The 26,133-nt window shown below is 40.8% G+C and overlaps 1 protein-coding gene across 1 annotated transcript in view; it reads right to left on the bottom strand.

Annotated features, from left to right (window-relative positions):
- The window catches only part of CPA6 (carboxypeptidase A6), a 319,928-nt gene that overhangs the window by 192,948 nt on the left and 100,847 nt on the right, over positions 1–26,133 (bottom strand). The window contains exon 2 of the mRNA XM_023222418.2: positions 5,860–5,935. Within this exon, the coding sequence (XP_023078186.1) occupies positions 5,860–5,935 (76 nt within the window). The remainder of the gene's footprint in view (positions 1–5,859; positions 5,936–26,133) is intronic.

The following is a 26,133-nucleotide window of genomic DNA, read 5'->3' on the forward strand; positions in this document are numbered from 1 at the left end:
ATCACAGGTGTTCTAGAGCTCCTGTAGGTCTGGTGTATGACTTGGGAGTGCTCCAAGGAGGATAAGAGAAGACAGCAGTCAACTACAGCACAATTCCGGGGTGTGACGGAGAGAGGCCATACCTGGGACAGCAGCAGCACATTTCATGTACAAAGCAAGGGAAGAGAGATGAAGCCTTCCTCCTAGCAAGGACAGTTTTCCCCATGTGATTTTATGACTTTTGACATGTCATTCAATGACACCTGACAAACCAACTAATTTATGAGATTGTGCTTCAGTTTGAAAAAATGACAAACTTTCGGTCAAATAGGACAGTTTCCTATCCTACAGCTCTCTGATAAGAAAATTGGAAACAGAAATGTCATTAATTGTTCTTTATACAAGAGTGTGTCAATTCTATAATGGAAACTTTGTGATCCTACATAAAACCATTTCTATTACTTCAGAGTACAAAGAATTTGCAAAGAGATGTAGGCAGAATGTGGTGTTGGGAATTTAATTTACTTACCTGCAGACTGTTCCCTTTCCATCATAACTTTATTTAAATCATGGTTATGCTCTTAATTAACAATTTAATTGGTTGGTGCTTTCTCAATCCAGTTCTCTGGGGGCATGGTTTTCTGTTTAACTTTCTTGTTTTAATTCTTCAGCAAAACCATAAAATTTAATTAGGAAAGTAACCAGCTTTGTAACAGCAGTTCTATGTCTAATTAACTATGCTTTGACCGTCTCTTCTCAGATTCCGTTCAACATTGCACATGCATTTTGCATTTGTTCATGTTTCAGAGAAGACATTGTGAATTTATAGCCTATGCATGTAGTCCAATTACTTTCCACTTTCCCTAAGATGCTTGGTTACAGCTAGTGAAATCAGGAAAATTAACAAAGATTCATATATGAATCTGAGAGCCAAAGGCCAAAATGTAGGTTGTTAGTTCGCTGTGTGTGTGAGGTTTCTCCTACTGCAGAATAGATTACCACAAACTTAGCAGCTTAAAACAATACCTATTTATCACCTCACAGTTCTGTAGGTCAGAAGTCCCAACATAGCTGCCTAGATTCTCTCTTCAGGTATCAATGGGCTAAAATCAAGCTGTTAAAACAGCCCTCATGAGAATTACAAGTCAGACTTTAGGCAGAGTTACAGTTGGGCATTGACCAGGGTGTGCTGGTGCACGTCTACCCAAGTCCCTGCAGCTGCTAACTGAGAGCCACGTTGTGGGGAGCACCTGAGCACCTGCTCCCTGCATTGTTCCTATGGATGGAATCTCTGGCACTGGACCTTTCCTATTCAAGAATTGCTTCAAGTGTTTTTCAGAGCTTGAATTCTAGCAGAATAGCTGACACCAACTAGTCTGAAGACCTTCACCAAGAAACAAACCCCGCAAAGAAGTGTAGGAAATGTTTTTTCATCTCCCTGTCCCATGACTTCACTCCTCACTTCTCAATCAATCTGTGATCCCAACTCCTGTTCAGCCCATCACCTGTTCAGACCCCAACGCAACCTCCTTGGGGAGGCAGATTTGAGGTTTCCTCCCATCTCCTTGCTTGGCTGCCCTACAATTATCAAACCATTTCTCTGCTGCAACTCTTGTTGTCTCAGTGTATTGATTTGTTACTACACAATGGGCAATCAAACCTAGTGGTCCTACAACAGTATCCGCTGGGCTGCTTCTTCCAGGCTTATGTGGCAGAATCCAGTTCCTTGTGGTTGGAGGACTGATATCTCAATTTCCCTGCTGCCTATCAGCTGAAAACCATTCTCACTTCCTAGGGGCCATTGGAATTCCTTAGCACGTGACTCTCATGGATCGTTCACAACGTTGTAGTTTATGAACTGCTGTCTTGAGACCAGCAGGAGCACTTCTCTGACGTCTTCTGTGAACAGCTAGAGGAAACTCTTTGCTTTTAAAGTGCTCATCTGATTAGGTCAGGTCTGCCCTATGTCATTTCCCTTCTGCCATATAATGTAGCATCATCAAAGGAATGGCTGTCCCATGATATTCACAGGCCCCTCTTCATCCTCAGGGAAGTGATTATTCAGGGCATGTACACCGGGGGGATAGAAGTCTTGGGGGCTATCTTAGAATTCTGTCTAACACAGTGTGATTTAGGGAAGGAAGGCAACTAAAGGTTTCCTGGCAAACCCTCCTTCTTCCCTTCTGGAGGCAATGCACAGGGAATGCAAAGAAGCTGTTAGCAATGCCCATAATTCTGTCCCATTAGCTCCACAGGCCAGAAGATGACACACAGTCATATTCTTTTTTCTCTGCAGGCTGCTTTCTCTGCCTGGCTAGAATTGCTGCTTTCCATAGTACAAATGGTTTGCTTGGTTGAAATCATTCAAATTTAAAATGACATCAAGGTAACATGATGCTTTTAGGTAGAAATTTATCTAAACTCAACACCTCCAACTTCAATCCAATAAAACTATTTCTTTAGTGAAAGGAAATGAAGAAATGTGCAAAAAAGATTTAATAGAGCAGGCCTGAAAAATACTATGTTTAGAAAGGCCTGCTTGTAAAATTGGCCCTTTGGCTGGCATTTGGAAAGTTGGATATCAAGAGGATTACCACCACCCTAACTAATAAGAGTGACTCAATGTGCTTAGATTATGCAAATAATGTAGTTCATGCTGAACACCTACTTTTTTCTGGGAGTCTGGAATTTGGGTATGTGCCAGGCAGAGGGTATCTACGTAACTTTACTCCAATAAAAACCTTGAGCATTGAGTCTTTAATGAATTTCCCTGGTAGACAACACTGTATGTTTGTTGTCACAAGTTGTTACTGATGGAATTGAGCACATCCTGTGTGACTCTATTGGGAGAGGCCTCTTAGAAGCTTGTGCCTCATTTTCCCTGGACTTCACCCAATGCTCCTTTTCCCTTTGCTGATTTTGCTTTGTATCCTTTTGCTGTGACCAATCATAGCTGTTAGTCAGACTATATGCTGAGTTGGGTGAGTCCTTATGCAACCCATTGAATGCGGGGATGGTCTTGGTGACCCGATTCTAGGGTTAAAGTAAATGATAATGATAATGCTCACATTCTGAGTCTAGGCTCCACTGCCCTACAAACTTGGCTTCAATACTCTCCATTGTGAAGATAATCAGAATAAACTGACTAGAGGCAAGAGGCAGGCCTCATTTGGGTCCTAGAGGGCTTGACACTGACTAGATCCATGTTGCAATCCCATACTGTGGCCTGGGGACAAGTTACTTAACTCTGTCTCTCTCAGTTTCTTCGTCTGTAAAACAGCAATAACAATATACTCACTTCATGGGATTGTTAAAATGAGGCAATTTGTAGAAGCATGTAGCACTGTGGCTGAGAGGAGCTGGATGTGACTCTGTGTGGAATGGAATCACTAGAGCACAGTTGATATCCTAATATTAAGCTTCTTTCTCCCCTTCACTCTGCTCCCCTTTCCTCATCAGATCCCTTTCCCTCCATTCTCTCAGTTGTCCCCTAAGCTCCTTTACATCCAAACCATTTCCTCCCCCAGGTGGCTACCTTTCCTTGAGGACTAAATGAAAACAATCTGCAGGAATGATTTTCTTTAAATGCTTACCAAAAAGGGCCCAATGTAAATGTGTGGTCATCAGTGCCAGCAGCCCTATTTACGGTCTATAGCTTTTGGTTCCATCTATGACGATTTCTGAGAGTTTATAAGTAACCCCTACAGTCCTCACAGATGTAATTTTATTGCTTTTGATAATGGTAAGTGATTATCACAAATATAACAGTGAGAGTTCATTACTTTCTAAGGCCTAATACGTAAATAGATTCACTAAATGGTAGAAACATCCTTTGAGAAATATTTTGCTCCAATATTTGGTTCAGAATATCTGTTCCCTAAAACACTGAACTCCAAAGTGAAAAGTGGCTCCTTTTCTGGTGGTATATGAAAACACGATTTCAGTGGAGAAGGAAACTTCCACTCAAAACTTTCTTTGCTTCTTTGCAATTATTAAGTTCCTGGTGGACTATTCAGAAAGTGTTCAGCTACAACTGCTGAAAAGGATGTTGTGGGGTGTATGTCCATATGTGACCAGAAGAGGTTAATGATAGCCTCCTAGAAGCAGATTCCTGCGAGAAGAAAAGGAGGTTTAGGAAATGCCCAGTGAGCATGGTCTCTCTGGTATTGCATAAAACAACCACAATTTGGGGATGGGTTCCTGCATCCTCACCCTGGGCCCTTGTAATGAGACACCATGCTTGAACTCAGTACTGTTTGTGTAGCGGCTGGGAATGAGGAGAAGACAGGGAATCAATAAACTCAATGTTCAAGACATCATTTGCAAATAAATTCAATATTTGAAGAGGAACATGCCAAAGAGAAAAATCAAACCATAAATAAAAGAAAAAAAGTTTGTTAATTACAAGTATCTCCAGAAGCTACAATGTCTCCTTCCTTCCTCATTCCCTAACACTCCTTCAGGTCGGACTGCACTTCAGTCATATAGGAAAAACATTTTTCTATTTCATATTAAAGAATAATGAGGCCTGTTTGGTAATCTGCTTTGCTGTCCATTAAAATGAACCCTAAACCACCACATAGGTTTTGGACTTGCTTGTATTTTGGTAGGCATGGAAAAGAACCAGTCACACCACACTTCTCATCGTAACTTTCAGGTAAAAGTTAACACTCAATTATATGCACTGATGGAGTTAGAGAAATGCTCTAACTCTAAAATTCATAAAGTTTATCAAAGATTGAATAATCAGAGCCTTCAACCTTTGCCAAGAAAATTCTCTTATCAGACCCACTGAAACATAGCAAAACTAATTAACTTGAATTTCTGGCTTTAATTTTTCCTCAACTCACTTCTGCTTAAAGTTTTAATTAAGAGGAAAGTGCCTAGATGATCAGTAGGAAGATTCAAGAAGAAACAGAGAAGTTCTAGAAAACAGAAAACTGAATTCATTCATTCATTAAGGAAAAATAACGACAAAACCATGTATTGAACTTCTAGGATATTCCAGACACTAACTAGAAATACAGCAATGAACACAAAATAGATAAACTATCTCATGAAATTTATATTCTACCTTGGAGATGGATAATGAATAGATAATGTGTCAGATAGAAAACTATCTTTTTTCTTTTCTTTTCTTTTGTTTTTTTTTTGAGACAGGGTTTCACTCTGTTGCCCAGGCTAGAGAGCAGTGGTGACAGAATAAGGCCCTGTCTCAAAAAAAAGAGACACTAGAGCTCACTGCAACCTCCTAGGCTCAAGTGATCCTCCCATCTCAGCCTCTCTAGTAGCTGGGACTACAGGCATGTGACACCACACCTGGTTAATTTTTATATTTTTTTGTAGAGATGGGGTTTCACCATGTTGCCCAGGCTGGCCTTGAACTCCTGGGCTCAAGTGATCTGCCTGGTTTAGCCTCCCAAAGTGCTGAGGTTACAGGCATGAGCCACTGCACACAGCCAGAAAATTTTTGAGTAGCCTTAAATATCCTTTAAAAGCGCTTTCGGTTGGGCACAGTGACTCATGCCTGTAATGCCAGCACTTTGAGAGGCCAAGGCAGGTGGATCACAAGGTCAGGAGTTTGAGACCAGCCTGGCCAACACAGTGAAACCTTGTCTCTACTAAGAGGCAGGAGAACTGCTTGAACACAGAAGCCGAGGTCGCACCACTGCACCCCAGCTTGGACAACAGAGTGAGACTTCATCTCAAATAAAATAAAATAAAATAAAATAAAACAAAATAAAATAAAAGCCTTTCAAGTTATGTCCTTAGCCTTTACTTTCTTGGTTAATAAATTCCAATTATTCAACTCCAGTCAGCAAATCCCTGTAAACACAGCACAAGCACAATTCCACCATAAGTGAGTAGATGCTCTATTACCTTAAGTTGATGGGATATTTTCTTCAGTGCGTATACTTCCTCTTCTGTTTTGGGAATAAATCTTATCACTTTATCACTATAAGATAAGAAAAGAAAGATGATAATTACTTTTCAAAAATAAAGATATTAGTCATCTCTCTCTTACCTCTTAAAATCTGCCTCTGCTTTTAAGAAGGAAAACAGCAAAACTTTTCATTGGCCCAGTATTTTATCCAGTTTATTCTCTGATTGCATTGTTCTTTTCTTCTTGTCTTAAAGCTATTTGGTGTTTAATCAGCTTTTGAAGATTACAAACTCACATTTAATGTTATAAATGCAGAAAAAGGCCAACAACACAGGAAGAGCGGTGGCAACAAGAGAAAGAAACTTTCATGAGCTGCTCAGAGCAGATACCAAGAAGGAAAATTTCTGATGACAGAAGAAAGAAAAGTCATTCTTTTTTAAAACATAATGCTGAAAAGGAATGTGTCTTTCAGTGAGAGGATGTGAAATCCATACACTAGGGAAAGCTTCTCGTTCGAATTCTTCCCACACCGAGAACAGTAAGGAGGGGCCCATCTCTATGGTGCAGTCATCTCATTTCTCTGGTACAGAGCTTCCTGCCTGGCTTGTGGGGCCAAAGAAGAGGGCCATGAGTGTTAGACACTGATGGCTGTAAATTTTTTAGTGATACAAATTAAAAATCAATGTTTACAACTGTTACAGAAACACCAGGGGTTTGGTCTAGGTCCTGCTGCTTTCGCACATAAAGCAATCACTGAGAAGATGATTATTACTAAGAAAGAAGGCTTTAATCAGGTGCTGCAACCAGGGAGATGGGAGCTCAGTCTCAAATCCATCTCCCTGATGGACAAAAACTAGAGGTGTATATAGCAGGGAAGAAATGTAGCAATGTGTACAAAACAGAAACTAGGGAGGAGCAAGGAAGCAATCATAATGAATGAGGGGTCTTGCATCTCACCGTCAGAATGCGGTGATCTGGTGAGTTTTTGTTCTTTGATACTTTTTGATAGGCCTGAAGGTCGCTTTCTGAGGAAGGAACTCAGATAAAACGAATATAAGTTTCAATCTTTAAGACCAGAAGAATCCATCTGTGCTTATCAAAAAAACTCTCTATAGGACTACTGGGTCAGTTTCACAACCACAAAGGTTTTACCACAGTTGAAATTATATTTGGGCCGGGCGTGGTGGCTCACATCCATCTGTAATCCTAGCACTTTGGGAGGCCGAGGTGGGTAGATCATGAGGTCAGGAGATCTAGACAATCCTGGCTATTCCGGCTAACACAGTGAAACCCCGTCTCTACTAAAAATACAAAAAATTAGCCGGACGTGGTGGTGGGCGCCTGTAGTCCCAGCTACTTGGGAGGCTGAGGCAGGAGAAGGGTGTTAACCAGGGAGGCAGAGCTTGCAGTGAGTCGAGATCATGCCACTGCACTCCAGCCTGGGCAACAGAGCGAGACTCCATCTCAAAAAAAAAAAAAAAAAAAAAGAAATTATATTTGAACACACTTTAAGGTTCTTTCTGTAAAGGTCCTGAATTACCTAAGATGACTTAAGGTGCTGCTGTGTCTTTCAGAAAGTTTCTCTTTGGGGGCCTTGTCTCCCAGGTGTGCCAGAAAAGTCGTCTATCAATTTCTAGGTGTGTCATGATGAGGACAGGTTGGGAAGCCCAGCTCTAGCCCATAATAATCACAACTATCCAATGTCTTTTGCATAGAGTAGATGCTTATTAAATATTAATGGATTGGCATAAAGGAGATTGCTGAGAGTAATTGGCTTCCAGAGGAAATATAAAGGAAAAACTAAGTAAATAAAGCACAGTAGGAATTAATATTTTTCATAACTCTCTATGGCATTTTACAATGATTAAAGATAAGGTAGAATATTATTAATAGAATATAAAGCAGAAAACAAAAACTCTACTAGTTTACCCACAACTTGTCTCTCCAACCCCAAAGGTGCACCAGGAATAAGAATGGAATTTGCATGATTTTCTGTCATTTTACTTCTTAGATGATGATACGATTTGGATTGTGTCCGCACCCAAATCTCATGTTGAATTGGAGGAGGGGCTTTGTGGGAGGTGATTGGTTCATGGGGGCATATTTTCCCCTTGTTGTTCTCATGATAGTGAGTTCTCACAAGATCTGATGGTTTAAAAGTGTGTCACCTCCTTCTTTGCTCTCGCATTCTCCTGCCACCATGTGGAGGTCCCTGCTTCCTCTTCTGCTATGATTGTAAGTTTCCTGAGGCCTCCCAGGCATGCTTTCTGTTAAGCCTGTGGAACTGTGAGTCGATTAAATCTATTTTCTTCATAAATTACCAGTCTCAGGTATTTCTTTATAGTGATGTGAGAGAGGGCTAATACAGAGGGATAGCAGTTTCCAAGATGAAGTAAGGCTAATAAAGAGGGCATCAGATCCCTCTGGATACTTCTGGACTTGCTGGGCAATGATTTTTAGGGCTTTATGTTTATTTCCAATCACAATAGCTTTATTATTTCAAATGATCCTGTAATAGCTCCTTTAGGCCTATGAATAAAACGGCTCTTGGCTTGCTGATGATAAATTACTGTGTTTTATGGACTGCTACTCTAATAGAGCTTTACAGCTTTGATTTTCTCAAAAATCACACAAACCACCTCTCAGTATCAATGTCATGAAGTTCATATTTCTGGAAAGAATAAAAGAAAGTACTAGGAAAAAATTGTCAAGTCACTGTAAAACAAATCTAAATATAACTTTTGGAATTTAAATGTAACTACATCTCTTCTCTTTTCTGGTATACATTTCTCTGACCTGTGTTTTTCCTGGATTCATCATACCCTGGCCTTTCTCATCTGACCCAATACAATTCTTGGCCGAGAAAGCAAGCTCGGCTGGGTGATATGGCTGTTTTTGATGGATGGATCACTTGACAGCTTGCTGAAAAACACCTCCATCTGGGGCCTTGTCAGCTCCTCAAGAGTGCAAGAAAAGCAATCTGTAGCTGTTTTATAGCCATAAGAAGAACTTTTTTTTTTTTTTTTTAAAGATGGATAATTCAACCTGGCAATCAGTTCCTCTTCTGCAAATAAGTACAGGATACAAGGAAACTACCCTTGGGATTATTTAACCCTGAAAGTGATTGCTCAAACCCAGTTTTCTCATTTTTGTTACAAAAAGTTTACTTCATCCTAGCCTTTAGAAATTCTCAGGTGTGACTTTAGAATTGAGTTTATTACTGTTTGGTAACTTATCAAAGGACAGAGAATAAGGAAGGCAATGTAGACAGACCCATGAAATGTCATACTCTTTTGTGAACCAGTAAATTATATTGATGGAATGACGGGTAACCAAAGCCCAACAAGAGCTCTTTATTCAGCATGTGAAAACCACATGACCCCCAAATGCCCTGTTTGTTTCACCAAACAAAAAGCTCACTCTCCCTAAATCTGATAGCTAGTGTTTTTTGAAGTGGGGAATAATTTGGTGCTAGAAACAGAGAAGTTTCAGGTAGTCTACTGGAACTTAGAAAAACTAACCATGCAAAACTATCAGAGGAGGTGAGCTTAGAGGCTTTTCCTTATAACTTATCAGGTTTTTTTTTTTTTTTTTTTTTTCACTGTTAGGTGGCAACATCAACTTAAGACCCTTTGGCTACCCTTTGGGGTTAAGATGAGGGAATGACAGAATTGAATATGGGTTGAGGTTAGAAAGACTACTGGGCAAGCAGCTGCTCGTATGCACATATATTTCTAACTTAGCCTATATAAAGTTGTCCAAAGAAAGACAGCATAAGCATTTTTAATTTTAGTTTAAGGATGTCTTATAGAGGAAGCAGGATATTCCAGATAACTAGTCTCCCAGGAATTAATTATTAATCCATGATATGCTTATTAATCCATGATATGCTCACATTTTGTTCCTTTGCCCTACAAGACAAATGAGGTTATATAGCTATAAAGCCCACGTTGAGTTTGGTTGTGAGTTTGACTAATAATCCTGCTGTACAGTAGCAAAATTTTACTATTTACAATAGTAAATAAATGTAATCAGTTCAAAAAGTATTACCGAATGCGTCCTGAGCATGTATGCACCGAGAGAAAATTCAGAAAGGGAACACAATCTCCAACTCTATACTACGCCTGGGTCTCAGTTTCTTCACTGGAGGAGTGAGGGATGATCTCCTAGCTGCCTTCCAACATGGTGAAAACCCGTCTCTACTAAAAATACAAAAACTAGCTGGGCATGGTAGCATGTGCCTGTAATCCCAGCTACTTAGGAAGCTGAGGCAGGAGAATTGCTTGAACCTGGGAGGCGGAGATTGCAGTGAGCCAAGATTGTGCCACTGCACTCCAGCCTGGGCAACAGAGCGAGACTCTGTCTCAAAGAAAAAAAAAAAAAGTTCTAAGACTGTGTTGCCTGGGTTTGACACCTCCCATATTGATTGCCATTCTTCTGTGCCTTAACTGTGCAGCAGCTAAGGAAGAGTATCTCTGTCCTCTAGGCAACCCGGAAGTCCTGTTGAAAGACAGAGATACGAAGCTTCAGATGTTTCCTTGTGGCTCCTGGCATGACCTTTCACAACTGATTCCATTATGCAATCCTAAACTTCTTTGTATGCTATAGAATTTATGAACCTACACTTGAAAAATTAAAATATTATATAGCATATGAAATGAGAAATTCTCTTCCAACCCCAAGCCTTCTATCTTCCCTTTGTAGCCACTGTTAATAGTTACTTGTGTATCACTCTGAACTCTTTTCTGCATTAATCCACATACACGCAGTGTTTGTTTTACAGCATTTTGTAACACTAGTTTGCTTTTATCTTTCACTTCATATGTTGGTTTTAAAATATAATAAGTCCTTGATTAACATCAATGATAAGTTCTTGGAAACTGTGACTTTACGTGAAACAGTGTATAACAAAACTGATTTTACCACTGATAAAAGCAAGTTAAGTTCCTATGGGCATATTTCTGGTCATGAAAAAATCACCAGGCAGGGCGCGGTGGCTCACACCTGTAATCCTAGCACTTTGGGAGGCCGAGGCGGGTGGATCACAAGGTCAAGAGATTGAGACCATCCTGGCCAACATGATAAAACCCCATGTCTACTAAAAATACAAAAATTATCTGGGTGTGGTGACACATGCCTGTGGTCCCGCCTACTCTGGAGGCTGAGGCAGGAAAATCATTTGAACCTGGCAGGCAGAGGTTGCAGTGAGCTGAGATTGTGTCACTGCACTCCAGCCTGACGACAGAGTGAGACTCCATCTCAAAAAACAAAACAAAACAAAAAAACACCAAATTTCTAAATAAAGACCCATAGCTGGGCGTGACTCATACCTGCAATTCCAGGACTTGGGAGGCTGAGGTAGGAGAATAGCTTGAGGCTAGGAGTTTGAGACCAGCTTGGATAACACAGTGAGACCCTGTCCAGGCTACTCTCAAACTCCTGGACTCAAGTGATCCTCCCACCTCAGCCTCCTGAGTAGCTGGGACTACAGGTGTGTGCCACCATGCCCAGCTAATTAAAAACCTTTTTTTTTGAGATAGGGTCTCAGTGTATTGCCCCGGCTACTCTCGAACTCCTGGACTCAAGTAATCCTCCTACCTTGGCCTCCCAAAGTGCTGGGCTTACAGGCATGAACCACTGTAGCAAGCCTCATATTTTAATATGTGATGTTCTGATTGATGTTCAGATCTAATAGTTGACAATTGAGTTTTCAGTCCTTCTTTACCAAAGAGCTATTTTGAAGAATGTTAAAAAATATATCAAGCACTTAGATGTATTTTGGGTGGGAAGATTTATTTTTATTACTGTTTTATTATCTTGAAGTAAGAGAAGGTGGCCCATTATGATCCCTACTTTGTAGACTTCATTGCATTGGTATTTACGGCCTAATATGTATTCAAGTTCTATAAATAGTGCACAAATATTTGAAAAGAAGATCTTTCTTATAAAGTTCTATATATACACCTATTAAGCATATTAATTATATGATTTTCATTTTCTCTTAGTTTTCCACTGAATTTGACAATTTGAGCCAATTTTACTAAAATTTGGATTTGTCAATTTACTTTTGAATATAAAAACTTTTGATTCATGTATTTTGATATGTGTAACTGTATATAAGCTCACGACTACTATATCTTCTGGATAGAATAAAACTTTTACTCCTATAAAGTTTCCTTAGAAAAACTCTTCTTTGGTTTATTTTATGCTCTTTATCATGAATTCCATTTTTTCCCCATAGGATTGCCACTCCTGCTTTTTGTTTGCCTGGCATTTTTAATTGGAAATTTTACTTATTCACATTAAGTGTAATACATAATATATGTGACTTTATTCTTATAATTTTTATCTTTTTGCTTGTTGTAGGTTCTTATTTGCCCTTTTCTTCCTCTTTCTTGGATTAATCAATTTTCTTCGTCAGCTTTTTCTTATCTAGTGGTTTGCAAGTTATGCATCTTCTATTAGTGATTTTTTCGTATTTTACAAACATACTTTGAGATACCTTTTTCTTCATGTCTAGAATCTCTGTAATTTGTCCCCTTGAACAAGATAAGACCTTAAGAATCTTTTTTTCTCTATCCTTCTCAAATGTTTTCCTCCTTCTTTGCTCCATGTTTTGTCAAAATCATCTGGAATTTTTGTTGCATATTGTGTCTAAGTGCAGATATGTGAGTTGTTTCCCCTTGAAGTTCATACGTTGAAGTCCTAACTCCGTCAATCCAAGAATGTGACTGCATTTGAAGATAAGGTCTTTAAAGAGGGAATTGAATTAAAATGACATCATTAGGGTGTTTTTCCTAATCCACTAGTATTAAAAACACTTAAACTTCAGATATTTCATTTTTTTCATTCTTTTCTCCAAGTCACTGAATTTATTATTATTATTTTTGAGACGGAGTCTCGCTTTATCGCCCAGGCTGGAGTGCAGCGGCAAGATCTCAGCTCACTGCAAGCTCCGCCTCCCGGGTTCTCGCAATTCTCCTGCCTCAGCCTCCGGAGTAGCTGGGACTACAGGCGTGAGCCACACTGGATTTATTTTTTAGGATCCACTTCCTTCTTCACTTTGGGGGAGAAAGAGAGTAAGGTTAGATTACAAATCTGGGCTCCACCACTTCATGTGTGCCCTTGACCAAAATGCTTAAACACTTAGAGCCAATGAGTCCTAATCCTTAAATTGAGGGGAAGCACCAATGTACCATTGCATAGGTTTTTTGTGAAAATTATTTCATCCAGCATATTTATGAAGGTTACATTATGTTCCAGGCACAGTGGTAGATGCCAGGGAGACAGCAGGAACTGCTGGTAATGAGTTTATAATCACAATCCCTGTGAGATATTGTCTGGGAAATACCTAATTTATAGCCTCTCAATACATAGTAGCTACTGTCATTACTCCTATGGGAAAATATTCTTCTAGTTCTTTTTTAGAAATGATCTCATTCTGTTGCCCAGGCTGGAGTACAGTGGCACCATCATGACTCACTGCAGCCTCAACCTTTCAGGCTCAAGCATCCTCCTGTCTCAGCCTCCCAGGTAGCTAGAACAACAAGTGTGAACCACTATGCCCTGCTATTAAAAAAAAAAAAAAAAAAAAAAAAAAATTTGTAGACAGGGTCTTGTTATGTTGCCCAGGCTGTTCTCTTGCGCTCAACTGATCCTTCCACCTTGGCCTCTTAAAGTGTTGAGTTTACAGGCATGAGCCACTACACCCAGCCTAGAACTTAATGCACTGAAATAAGATGCTTTTCCAAGTTTGCTTCACTGTGAACACCACAAAAAACATGACACAATTTGATTCTGAATACATTCAACATTTTTGTTGTTGCTGCTGGCATTTTTTCTTGCCCTTTGCATGGATATTTGCATTAATCTCTGATCAGTGCCTTAATTTGGGATTTACTGTTTTCTCTCTGCTCAGGCAGCTCTTTGGCATCTGAGAAATGCACATACTGGATGGTCTCATTTTCTACAATGGTAACTGGGTATATGGAACACTTTATATAAAAGAAAAAGGGGCCGGGCATGGTGGCTCACTCCTGTAATCCCAGCACTTTGGGAGGCCAAGGAGGGGGGATCACCTGAGGTCAGGAGTTTGAGACCAGCCTGACCAACATGGCGAAACCCCATCTCTGCTAAAAACACAAAATTAGCCGGGCGTGGTGGTGCATGCCTGTAATCCCAGCTACTTGGGAGGCTGAGGCAGAAGAATCACTTGAACCTGGGAGATAGAGGTTGCAGTGAGCTGAGATCATGCCACTGCACCCCAGCCTGGGCAACAAAGAGTGAAACTCAAAAGAAAAAGGAAAAATAATGTCAGACAAAGTCCTGTAGAGAGGTTTTCTCTATTGGTATAAGTCACACATGTTCAATTTTTCAATACTTCCAAAGACCAAACTTACCTAGATGTAGTAAAGGATTTCTAATGTTGGCCTTCACAAGGGACCAGAATAGATGACTGCAGTGATGTTTTTGGCTGCTCCTCCAAATCTGTTTTCCCGTCTGAAACCCTAAAAGGACTCTGATTCTGCTCAGATATTCACCCTCTCCCCATATCAGGACTGAGTCCCGATTAGCCACTCAGAGCTTGGATATCCCTTGGCAACTTCTGTTAGTTTGGGGGTAGATGTGTGGTATAAATTGGCCCAATCAGATTTAAGGGAAGGATTATTCAAAGGGGGTGGAAAGATTCTCTCTCGTTGAATGTAAACAAGCAAATATGCAATTCTGCATGCCATTGGTAGCCTACAGTTACGAGGCACATTCACCCTAAGCTCACTGTGGACTCTCGAGTGGAGAGACAAAATGAATCTGGGTCTGCAATGATTTTGTTGAATCAACCAACTTTTAAGCTTGTTCTGCTGCTGGACTTCCTGTTGTATAATACATTTTAAAATTATGTAGGGCAGTTTGAGTCAGGTTTTTTCTTACTTGTAACCAAAAGCACCCTGTAAAACAGTAAGTTTACTTTGGATATTTTTAGAGGAATAAGAAAAACCAATGGAATAATTAAATTCACTGTTAAATCAGTCTTCACAGGTGAGAATATACATATTGGCACTCTCTATTTCCTCTCCAAGTCCCTCTCTCTAAAACATCCTTTAATTTTGATGGCAGCTTAAAAAACCGTGTGTTTTCAGAAGGAAAGATTTAGGGTACTCCAAAACTAAGGCTCATCTCGTATTCTCAAGGAAAATAGGGCAGTTTAAAATATTTGATGAACTTTATGAAAGCTTGTATCCTGTAGAAAAGTTAATAATAGGATGTTCACTTACTTAAAAATAATGTCATCCCCAAGCACAAAGAAATCCATTAGGTAATTCCACCTAGAAAAATTAATGTTCACATGCAGATTCTCTATTATAAAGTGCTTGGGTCTCAGAGCTGCATTTCCTTTGTTGAAAGATTATGTTTTGATGCACATGAAAAATTTCATTAAAAAGCAATAAATAAGAGACAACTTGGCAGAGCACGCTCTAGAGAGCTAAATGGATTCTCCCTTCTTTGGTTATGGTTTATAGTGGCAATATAAAGTACTTGGAACATGAAGAATCTCCCTGTGGCAGTTTGCTTAGGACATGAAGATTTAGACTTCACTCTTGGAATAAAGTTAGGCAGAAGTAATGACTTTATTTTTGGTGGTGGTTGTTGCAGTTAATTTAACAGCAGAGAAAAGAAAAACACACAGTCTTCAGAAACCTCACAGATGCACTTCACTTTATAACAGAAATTTTCTCATGGTATCTCACATGTAATGGTTGATCAATAAATATTTGTTGAGTTGAATTGAAATTGGCTTTTTGTAAACCACATCATCTTTTAAATGCCTGAAATGGGCTTCCATTATATGCTTTGAGAATTTCTTCTCCCATTAGCATAAATCAGAGAGGAGAAAAAGCAATAAAATATAATAATGTCATGAAATTAATTTCTTATAATAAGATATGATCTTCACTATGTCTCAAGGACTTGCTGTATATTGTGTGAGATCATTGTATCACACTTCAATTTAGTTCTTTCTTGTTGTATTTAAGGATGGGAATCAGTCTGAGAAAAATGTTACCACAGTGGAGAACAAACTATTTATTCAATAGTTATCCATGCAGCAAATTATTCCATGCAAGTTTCTGGTGTGAGGAAAAGGGAAAGGAGCTACAAAGCACAGGGGAAAATTTTTCAAAGATATATAATCTAATTGGGTACATAAGACAAATAATACCTTATTATTATAAGGTAACGTGGCAAATGTTTCATAAACTACATAGAAAATGTGCAGTAAAAAGGTTTAGCTGCAGTGATCAGAGAAAACCATATGAAAAGATTTGATACTTAAAACTAAGATTTGGGGGCTCATTAGATTGATGGCCATCAGCAATACATTAGTTTAGTGGTTTTGAAACTAGAGCCTATGTAAGATTCACCTAGGAATTTATCTGCCAGCATAATTTGTTGGGCTCCATACCCTGAAATATCCCTCCAGAAGAAAGCCCTTAGTAATGCTAGAAATTGTGTGTGTGTGTGTGCGCGCGTGCACGTGCATGTAAGCATGCATGTTTGTGTGTGTATGTGGTATATCACTTAATATGCATGAGTGGCAATCAAGTAAGAGAAATTCTTAGATGCCCAACACGATGAGTGAAGCTAACACTGGGGCCAGGGGTTATCCTGACTGAGGAGCACCTTGGTAGCCCCTGGATGCTCTAGAGTTTGAGCAAGGTGGGAATTCAGACCACAGACTCCCATATAAAGCCTTAAAGATAACAACCTTAGTGAAAAGATGACTAGAAAAAAAAGCCTTGTGACAGGAGAAAGGAGGAAAATGTGTTTGTCTTGAACTTGGCTCTAGGTAGGAAAAACATAGTCAATAGTGAGAATTTAAAACCATAGCTAGCCCTCCAGCAGGATTAGGAATGAAATTCAATCTAAAAAATAAAACTAATAAACCGAATAAAATTTAAATCTATATGGTCCAAAAATCTCCAAACTAAGAATTCGTGTTAAAGTAGTCTTCTGGTTAGAAGTTCCTTGTAGTCCTTAACTGTGGTGTGCTGCTCAAATAACCCCTACAGAACAGAGGTATTCATCGTCCTAGCTGCAAAGTGTTGCCTGCTGATGGCTCACAGCTGAGTCCTTCTTAAGCAATTGCCTTTGGCTGAAAGGAAGTCCTTCATCTAGGAAGACGACCACTCCCCCAGGGGCAATATATGCTGAGGTGCAAAGGCCTGGCCCCCTTTCCTCAATTTGAGACGTTACTGAAGGACCAATCCAGCTTTAGATTTCCCCATGAAAACTGTTGAGAAGACATTTCAGTTCGAATCTCCCTCTGTGCTCAGTTTCTTTCATTTCCTTGCAGACGTTGTTTGTGAGAGTACTCCCTAATAAAGTGACTCCATGCAAGTCTCTCTCTCAGAGTCTACTTCCTGGGGGACCTTAGCCTGTGATGTGCCCTGTCCCTAGGGTCCCAAAACAAATGCAGATCATTTCTGGAGGAATCTATCTTAAAACCAGGTCTCAAAGAACTCCCATACAGTTCCAACAAATAGGAGCTCACTATCAAAAATTATAAAGCACATCAGAAAATAAGCCAACAAGAGCAAAAGCCAGTAGAAACAACAAACAGCAGAATTAGGCCTGCAGAGCCTACTGATGTTGAAATTGTCAGATAGTGCAGGGGTTGAAACATTTTTCTGTAAAGAGCCCCATGGTAAATATTTTAGGTTTGCTGGCCATTCAGTCTCTATTGCTACTGTTATGGGATTCTTGGAGTGTTGCTTCACCAGCTGGAAACCTCTGTGGCCAATGGTGCCTTTGCCTAAGTTTTGTTTTGGCCTGCTGGGCTCCTTCTGTCCTCTCAGCCTGGCAGGCTGTGCTCAGCTCTCACTACTGGGCTGGATCCCATGCCTGCCAAGGGTGAGCCAGACATGGAGCTACAAGGGGTATGTGAGTGAATGTGGGGTCCAGCTACTGTACACACCTGGGCACAGACTGCAGCAGGTCAGGCAGCAGCAGATGCTGGTATGGGCACCAGCTCCCTGCAAGGCTGTGGCTGGACAAGGTATACCATAAGCAGCTTCCACAGCTGACACCAGGGAACATGGTGTGGTGTCTGGAAGCTTGGGATGCCAGGAACTGCAGAGCCCTAAAGAGGGTATCACAGGCCTGGCTTGGGGAGCTCCTAGGTCTGGGCTCCCTGAAGGGCTGCAGCTCTTCTCTCCTTCTTTCTTGTCACCCACAACATGGTGGTCAAGGAGTGTGTTTCAGCCCTATTTGTGTTACAGTTCTTTTAGCTCCACCATTTGGCAGGTCCCGAGTTCTTGTCCTGTGTCCAGGAAGAATCAGGTACACAGACAAGTGTAGGGTAAGATGAAGAGGAGCTTTATTGAATGATAGAATAGCTCAGAGGAGACCTATAGTTGGTAGTTCCTCTCTGTAGCCGGGCTGTCCTGACAGGTGTTCAGCTCTCAGCAGAGAGGGTAGCTCCTCTCTGCAGCTGGTCATCCTGTCTCTTCAGCTCTCAGCAGAGAGGAGACCCTGGGGTGGGTAGCTTCTCTCTGTAGCTGGTCATTCCATCATCTCCTTGAGCCTGGGGCTTTTATGGGCCTGAGGGAAAGTACCCTGTGCCAGTTGGTCCATGGATAGCCATGGGTGGGCCTGGAAAAGGCACCACAAGTTCCCACTCTGGTCTTCGAGACTGGTAGCCTGGCCCCCAGGCTTCAGGCCTCCCCAGCTTGGAGGTGGGGCTTCACCAGGGACTGGCCCCCTTCTGCCCAGGAGCCTGTCTGCCTCCTGCTGCCATTTATGGCACCAGGCTATTTGTGCCAAGGGGTGCTTGCAGGTCCGCGCCGAGCTGCCCTCAGCACCCCTTTGGCCTCCCTCCAGTGCTTGCTGGTGCCCAAAATCCAGAGGGGGTCGAGGTGGCAGGGAGCTGGTGTGTCAGCGCTGCCCTGAGTGTGTACACATCTGGCCGGGTTTCAGAATTGCTTGGGCTCAGCTTCAACTTTGCTCCATGATTGGAGCAAGAACTAACAATGGGGAGAAGCCAGACAACAGGAACAGGCCCCCAGGAGTGTAGAGTGCCTGGGTCTGCACCTGCGGGTTGGGCAACTGTAGCTGTGCCTGGGAGGGTGGGACTCCTGCCTGCTCCTGGCTCCCAAGAGCACAGGAGTGCCTGGGTCTCAGCCTCAGCTTGGGCAGCTATAGCTGTGCCTGGGGAGCTCCTGCCCCACCAACTTGGAAGGGGCGGCCCTTCAGCTTGTCCTGGGCTCCCACTTGTCCACAGCTCCTGCCCGCTCTGTGGAGTGTGCAGTCCCAGCCCTACCTCCTCCCCGCATTTTCCCCAGCAGCAGCAGTGGCAGCCCCTGACCAACCCCACAGGAGAGAACCCAACACTCCTGGGGCCAGCCCTGTGAATTCTGGCTGTGTCTTCAGCAGGGTGCTCATGGGATATGGCAGGGAGTGAGGTTGAGGTAGCGACTGAGGCTCTGGGCCTGGGAGCACGTCCTGCCCAGCCATGCAAGGGTGGAGTCATGCAGTTGGCTGCCTCAGGGACGCAGGGCACAGGGGACACACCACTGCCACTACTGCTCGTGCAGCTGCTCCTGGTGCTGGCATGACAGCAGCGGATGTTCCAGATGGCCTGCCGCTGCCATCACTACTTCTCAATTCTGCCATTACAGAGTGAACCTACCAAGATAATATTAAACAGACAGCTTTGGCTGGGTTTCAATAAAACATTGTTTAAAAAAACAGGTTGGACTGGATTTGGTTGGGCTGGCCTTGGCCTATGGGCCATAGCTAACAAACACCCTGAGATGGAGTATACATATATCATGTAATATTCTTAGAAAATGAAGGAGGGGATCCAAAATGTTACTAATAATCAAGGAGCTATAAAATGACTAGATTAAATTTCTAGAATCAAATTATACAATAAATAAAACTAGAAACTTGATGGACAGGTTAAATAGCATATTAGATGTACCCAGACAAGGATTAGTGAACCAGAAAGTATATCTTTAAAAATTATTGAAAATACAGTACGGAGTGTAACAAAGGTATAAGCTTAAAAAGAGCGAAGTGTCATGTAAGCTAGAGAGAGTCTATTCTGTTTCTAATCTGCAAACATCATGTTCAGCAGCAAAGTGCTCAACACTTTTCTTCAAAGTCAAGAATAAGAAAAGGATGCTATGACCATTGTTTGTATTCAACAGAATCAGTGCAAATAAGAACAAAACATAAAAACTAGTGGAATTGGAAAGAAGGAACCAAACAGCCAGTTTTCATAGATGATACAATTAACCACATAGCAAACTTAAATAAAAAAAACTAACAGTTATAAAACTAGTGAGAGAATTTAGCATGGCAAACTAATATATAATTAGAATTTACATCATTTGAATTTCTATACATTAGCAACATACAGAGATTATATACAAATATATAATTCTCTAAAATATAAGGTACCTACCAATTCATATAACAAAAGATACACAAGTTATTTAGGGAGGAAATTATAAAATTTGATTAAAGGACATTAGGTCGGGCATGGTGGCTCACGCCTGTAATCCCAGCACTTTGGGAGGCCGAAGTGGGCAGATGAGGTCAGGAGCTTGAAACCAGTCTGGCTAACATGGTGAAACTCCACCTGTACTAAAAATACAAGAATTAGCTGGGTGTAGTGGCGGGCGCCTGTAATCCCAGCTATTTGGGAGGCTGAGGCAGGAGAATCACTTGAACCTGGGAGGCAGAGGTTGCAGTGAGCTGAGATCATGCCACTGCACTCCAGCCTGGGCGACAGAGCATGACTCCGTCTCAAAAAAAAAAAAAAAAAAAAAAAAAAAAGATTAAAAGACATTAAAGGCAATGTAAATAGAGACACACCATATTCACATTTTAGAAGACAATATTGTAAAGATGTCAGTTTTCCTCAAATTTATCTATAGATTCTATGCAACTCCAAACAAAACTTCAACTTTTTTTTCGTGGAATTGGACAAGCTGAAGTGAAACCATAATAGAAGAACAAAGAATCAGAAACAGGCAACACACTTGTGAAGAAGGTGAGCAACCAAATATCAAGACTTAGTATAAAGTTACAGTAATTAGGACTGTGGAATTGACAGGAGGGTAGTCCAATATATGAGAAGCAGATCCTTAACGTATAGAGAAACATGATCCATGACAGAGGTGGTATGGCAGATCAACAGGGAAAGGATGAACTCTTTCATAAATAGAACTGGAACAACTAGTTATCCATGTGGGAAAATAATTAACTTAGGCCTTTATCACACATAAACACACACACACACACACACACACACACACACACACACCCCACGTCAAAATGAATTAAGAATTCAACTGAGAGGCAAAACCTTTAAAGATTAAGAAGAAAACATAAATTATCTTTATGACTCTGGGATAGGGTAGTATTTATAAAACAAGATGGAAAAACCATAAAGATTAATTCAATTATATTAAAATTAGGAACTTTTCATCAAAATATTCCATAAAGTCAAAAGGCAAGCCATAAAGAGGAGATATTTAAAACATAAAAGCAGACGATTAGTATCAATATGAAAAAGATGCATTACCTAAAAAAAGTGCAAAATATATAAACATGAAATTAACAGGAAGCAAATGAACAAAAATACGAATAGATGCATATCATTCTTTTTTTTTTTTGAGACGAAGTCTTACTCTGTCGCCCAGGCTGGAGTGCAGTGGTGCGATCTCGGCTCACTGCAAGCTCCGCCTCCTGGATTCACACCATTCTCCTGCCTCAGCCTCCCGAGTAGCTGGCACTACAGGTGCCCACCACCATGCCCGGCTAATTTTTTTGTATATTTAGTAGAGACGGAGTTTCACTGTATTAGCCAGGATGGTCTCGATCTCCTGACCTTGTGATCCGCCTGCCTCAGCCTCCCAGAGATGCATATCATTCTTAATTAGCAGGAAGATGCAAATTAAAACCACAGGGAGACATCATTTCACAACTACCAGTTTCTCAATGAAATTTCCATAGCACCAAGGGGTAGCTATGGAAACTCACATCTTTGCTCAATAGAATATAAACTACTGTAGCACTTTGGAAGAAAACAATTTGGTGTTAACTGGTAAAACTTCAACATATTCATACCTAATGTCTGAACAATTCCACTCCTGAAAATGCTCATGCACATGGGTCCCAGGAGAGTCATACGGGAATAGCAGCTTTATGTCATAATCACAAAACCACACTAGAAACAACCCAAACTTCTATCAACAGTAGAAAATTAAACTATACCTCTCCACAAAATGGAATACTATATAGCAGTGAAAATAGATGAACCACAGCTATCATATATCAACAAGGATGAATCTTGCAGTCATCCTACTGATGATTAAAACAAGTCACAGAGGAATACATAATGTATAATTACATTTTTATAGATTTCGGAAGTGACTATAAGATTTTAGGGATACAAGTATATATGGTAATTTTTTTTAAATCAACTGAACAATAAAAACAAGGCTACAGGTAACCTCAGAAGGAAGGGGAGAGGGAGAGAGATGTGATTAAGAAGGAAGTACACATGGGAGGATTCAAATACATTGGCAATGTTTCACATTTTTAGCTGAGTGGTGGACATAAAGGTGTTTGTTGTATAATTATTTGTTAAAACTTGCATATATGTTTATATGTACTTATTTACATATGATATTTCATCAAAGAGACTGACCTAGTACTGATAGAAAATGTGGATTCTCAGGTCCCATCCCATAAATTTGAATTCAGTAGGTCTGATAAGCATCCCAGGTGATTCTGAGGTAGGGATGTCTATAGATCACATAGAAATAGACACTGCCTTATTATAACAACGTGGATTTACTACACTGAAAGAATTAACACTTATCCTGAGAAAGAAAACGAGACTCAGTTGAGCAACGGAGAAAAAGAGACATCTTCTACTCTTCATATCACAGTGCAGATTGAGGGGGTTGGCAGTACCTTAAAGACTGCATGGGTGCCATTGTAAACTCATTTTATTATGGCTGTCTTGGCTTGCAGGGATGCCCTGGGTAAAATGGCAGGGTGTGTGAGAGCCTGCACAACCCCAAAAGCACAGTAACTCTTAACATGTGAAGTCCTGGGTTCTGTGTGAATAGAGGCAAATTCCAGACTTTTCGCACAGGCAGAGCTCTTACAAGCATGTTCTTGCTGCTAGATATACATTCAGGTCTGTGCACTGGAACTTGAAGAGGGATTGCAGACTGTGGGGACTTTTAGGATTTGGGAGTAGTATTTTCCCAGATTGATGAGCAGTGAAGAAGGGGGGCAGACTCTTGCTGGCTTGCACATACATGTCAGGAGTAATACCACATGGCCCTAACAGCAACAACGGCCAAGAGGAACCAGCCTTCTTGGCCCAGCTGTCATTAAGCTGTGGTACTCACACCCCTTGGGGTATGTGGAGACTTTTCAAGGGGAGTAAGGAAACTGATCTTTTAAAGGTAGTGAATTTCCAGTTCTTTAGCATTCACATGTACTCTTGCCTAAAACACACCTATCTCAGAATGCATCTATAGATGAGGTTTTGTTACTCTACTTCTCCTACCATCCTATCCCTATCCTTTACAATCACACCCCTAATACTTTTCAGAATAAAGGCAAAACTTTCCTCTATCCTATATATTACTGTAGTGCCTTGCTCTGAGGGTGAAAAATTCTCAGGGGTATCAAAAAAAGTAATAATTAAATGAGGCACTGCAAGCCCGAGGCAGGACTTTATGTCTTTCTCTGTCATCACATCATATTGTATCATATATCACATCAGATCATAAGGGTAAGTATGGTGTTAAAAATGGGATGGGAAAGTCTATATTCAAATATATCATGTTGAGAGGAGTGGGACTTGATAATTTATATCTAACAACCTCACTTTTTCTGTCACCTATTAATAACAAAATGCCTTGCTCCTGAAGGTGAGTTCCCTAAGAGTGAATCAGAGAATCAGTAAAAAAAATATTGAAGATCACAGCATGAATTTCATTCAGGCAACAAACGCAGGACAGAGCTTTGTATCTTGTCTACTGGCATATCCTAGAATTCAGTTAAAGAAGGAAAAGGGTTGTGAATGGGACTGTGTATTAAACAGAAAAGTATAAATTGAAAGACGAAGGCCGATTTTCCTGACAGAAAGTAAGCGATTGGGCTGACTAGTATAATAATGAAGTTTGCCTTTGCCAATTAAACGATATAACACAAAGTCTCCTAAATAAGCTATATTTGCAGCTTCAAGGTTTAGAAAAAAACTATTTTTTAAAGAATATAATACTTTTTTGTCAAATGTTATTGTGTTGGAACAAATATAATGATGTCAACAACATTTTAATTTTCCCAGGTCTTCTGACCTTATCAAGTTAAACAAAAATGGATAAGGGATACATTGCTTTCCAGATTTCTTCTTGGTGGACATGAGTAGAGAAGTTGAGAAACCACTTTCTTAGCTATCTGTACTGGTTTTCAGTTCTTTCTTTGAGAAGATGGTAACTCCTCATGTTACACAGTGTGATACCTACATGACCTAGGTGCATATCTACCCTGCCTTAACTCTGTTTATCTTTAGGAAAGAAAATGCCTGAAATAAAAAGTTCTCTCTCCTGACCAAAATGGTGGAGAGAAACTGGTGGGATCCAAGATGGCAGCTCACTTGATCTCTGAAGGACCTCTATTTTCATTACAGTCTGATCTCCATGCTATGTAACACTCCAACCAGCACCACGGCAGGTGACAATCACCATGACAATGACAATGACTGGAAGAAACCATAAAAGGACAAAAAGGGAGGCAGCACTCCAGTTTCTAGGAGTTCTCTACCAACTCTCAGAAAAAAAACATGAAGATTCCTCCCCTTTTTAATGCTCAACCTCTTCATTAAAGATGACCTGTATCTGCAGATTCCTGGCTCTCATGGGCTGAGAAAGTTGATTTTTGAATCAAGCTTCTGCTTCTCAATCCTATGGCCATTGAATAAAGCCTGCACTGCTAGACATTCACTTTTGGTTTTGCCTGTTGGCTTCACAGGATCAAACAGGGAAATACCCCATTTTTCGTGGGGGGCTGACTTTGTTGGTAACATTCCACCTGAGCAAACCTCTCTGAGGTGCTGTGGAGTCTCCAAGGAGAAGATCTTGGGAGAGAAAAAAGACATTACTGTTAACAGGTGAGATAATGAATAACAATTAAAACAATATCATTTTAGATAGTGATGAGGGTCATGAATAAGATAAGAGAGAATTTGATTGTAACTGGAGGGGGGGCAGATGTGCTAATTCAAATTGGGTGGCCAAGGAAGGATCCCATGGATCAACTTTTGAATTAAAACATGGATGGGGAGGAGCGAGCAGGGGAAGATTTGAGGGAAGAGGGCTCCAGGCAAAGGAAACACAAGTACCAAGACCCTCAGATGGAACAGGCTGGGCCTGTTGGAGGACAGGGAGACAGTCCACGTTTCTGCAGCTGAGACTGGAAAGAGGCAGTGCTAGGGAGGGAGGCAGGCCCTATAGGAAAGCTCTTAGAGGGTTTAAATCAGAATAATATCTAATTTATAGTTTTCAGCTCACTCTGGCTGCTACGTGGAAAACGGATTACAGGGAAAGGGAAGAGAAAGGGGAGAGTAGGGATGAGCACTTAGGAGACAATTGACACGGCCTAGGAGGAAAATGGCTTATCTAAAGAAGTAAACGAGGAGGCAAGATCTAGGATCTAACACAGGGAGAACCAACAGAGTCCACTGCTGAATTTACATGACCACGGGAGAGGGAGGAAAAGAGGAGTTACAGAGGATGTATGTGTTTTGGCCATTAACTGAGTTTGAGAACATTGGAGCCAGGTTTGACAGCAAATATCAATCTCCTTTTCCTTTTTGGGTATGTTAAGTTTGAGATGCTATTAGACAATGATAGGATAATCTTTTTTTTTTTTTTTTTTTTTTATTATTATTGAGACAGGGCCTCACTATGTTGCCCAGGCTGGCCTTGAACTCCTGGGTTCAAGCAATCCTCTTGCCTGAGCCTCCCAAGTAGCAGGGATTACAGGTGCATAACACCATGCCTGGATTTGACAGGATAATCTTGGATATGTGAATTTGAGGTGTTGTGGCTCAGAAACCAATGCCACAAAATATGATGCTTGATATGCCGAGCTGAAGAAGCAGCCTCAAGGTCTCTCTGACCTTCCCTGACTCCTGTCTCTCAGTCGTCTTCCAAGGAATGTAATGAAATTGTTCTCTG

Source organism: Piliocolobus tephrosceles, chromosome 7 (assembly GCF_002776525.5).
Source record: "Piliocolobus tephrosceles isolate RC106 chromosome 7, ASM277652v3, whole genome shotgun sequence".
NCBI classification, from domain to species: domain Eukaryota; kingdom Metazoa; phylum Chordata; class Mammalia; order Primates; family Cercopithecidae; genus Piliocolobus; species Piliocolobus tephrosceles.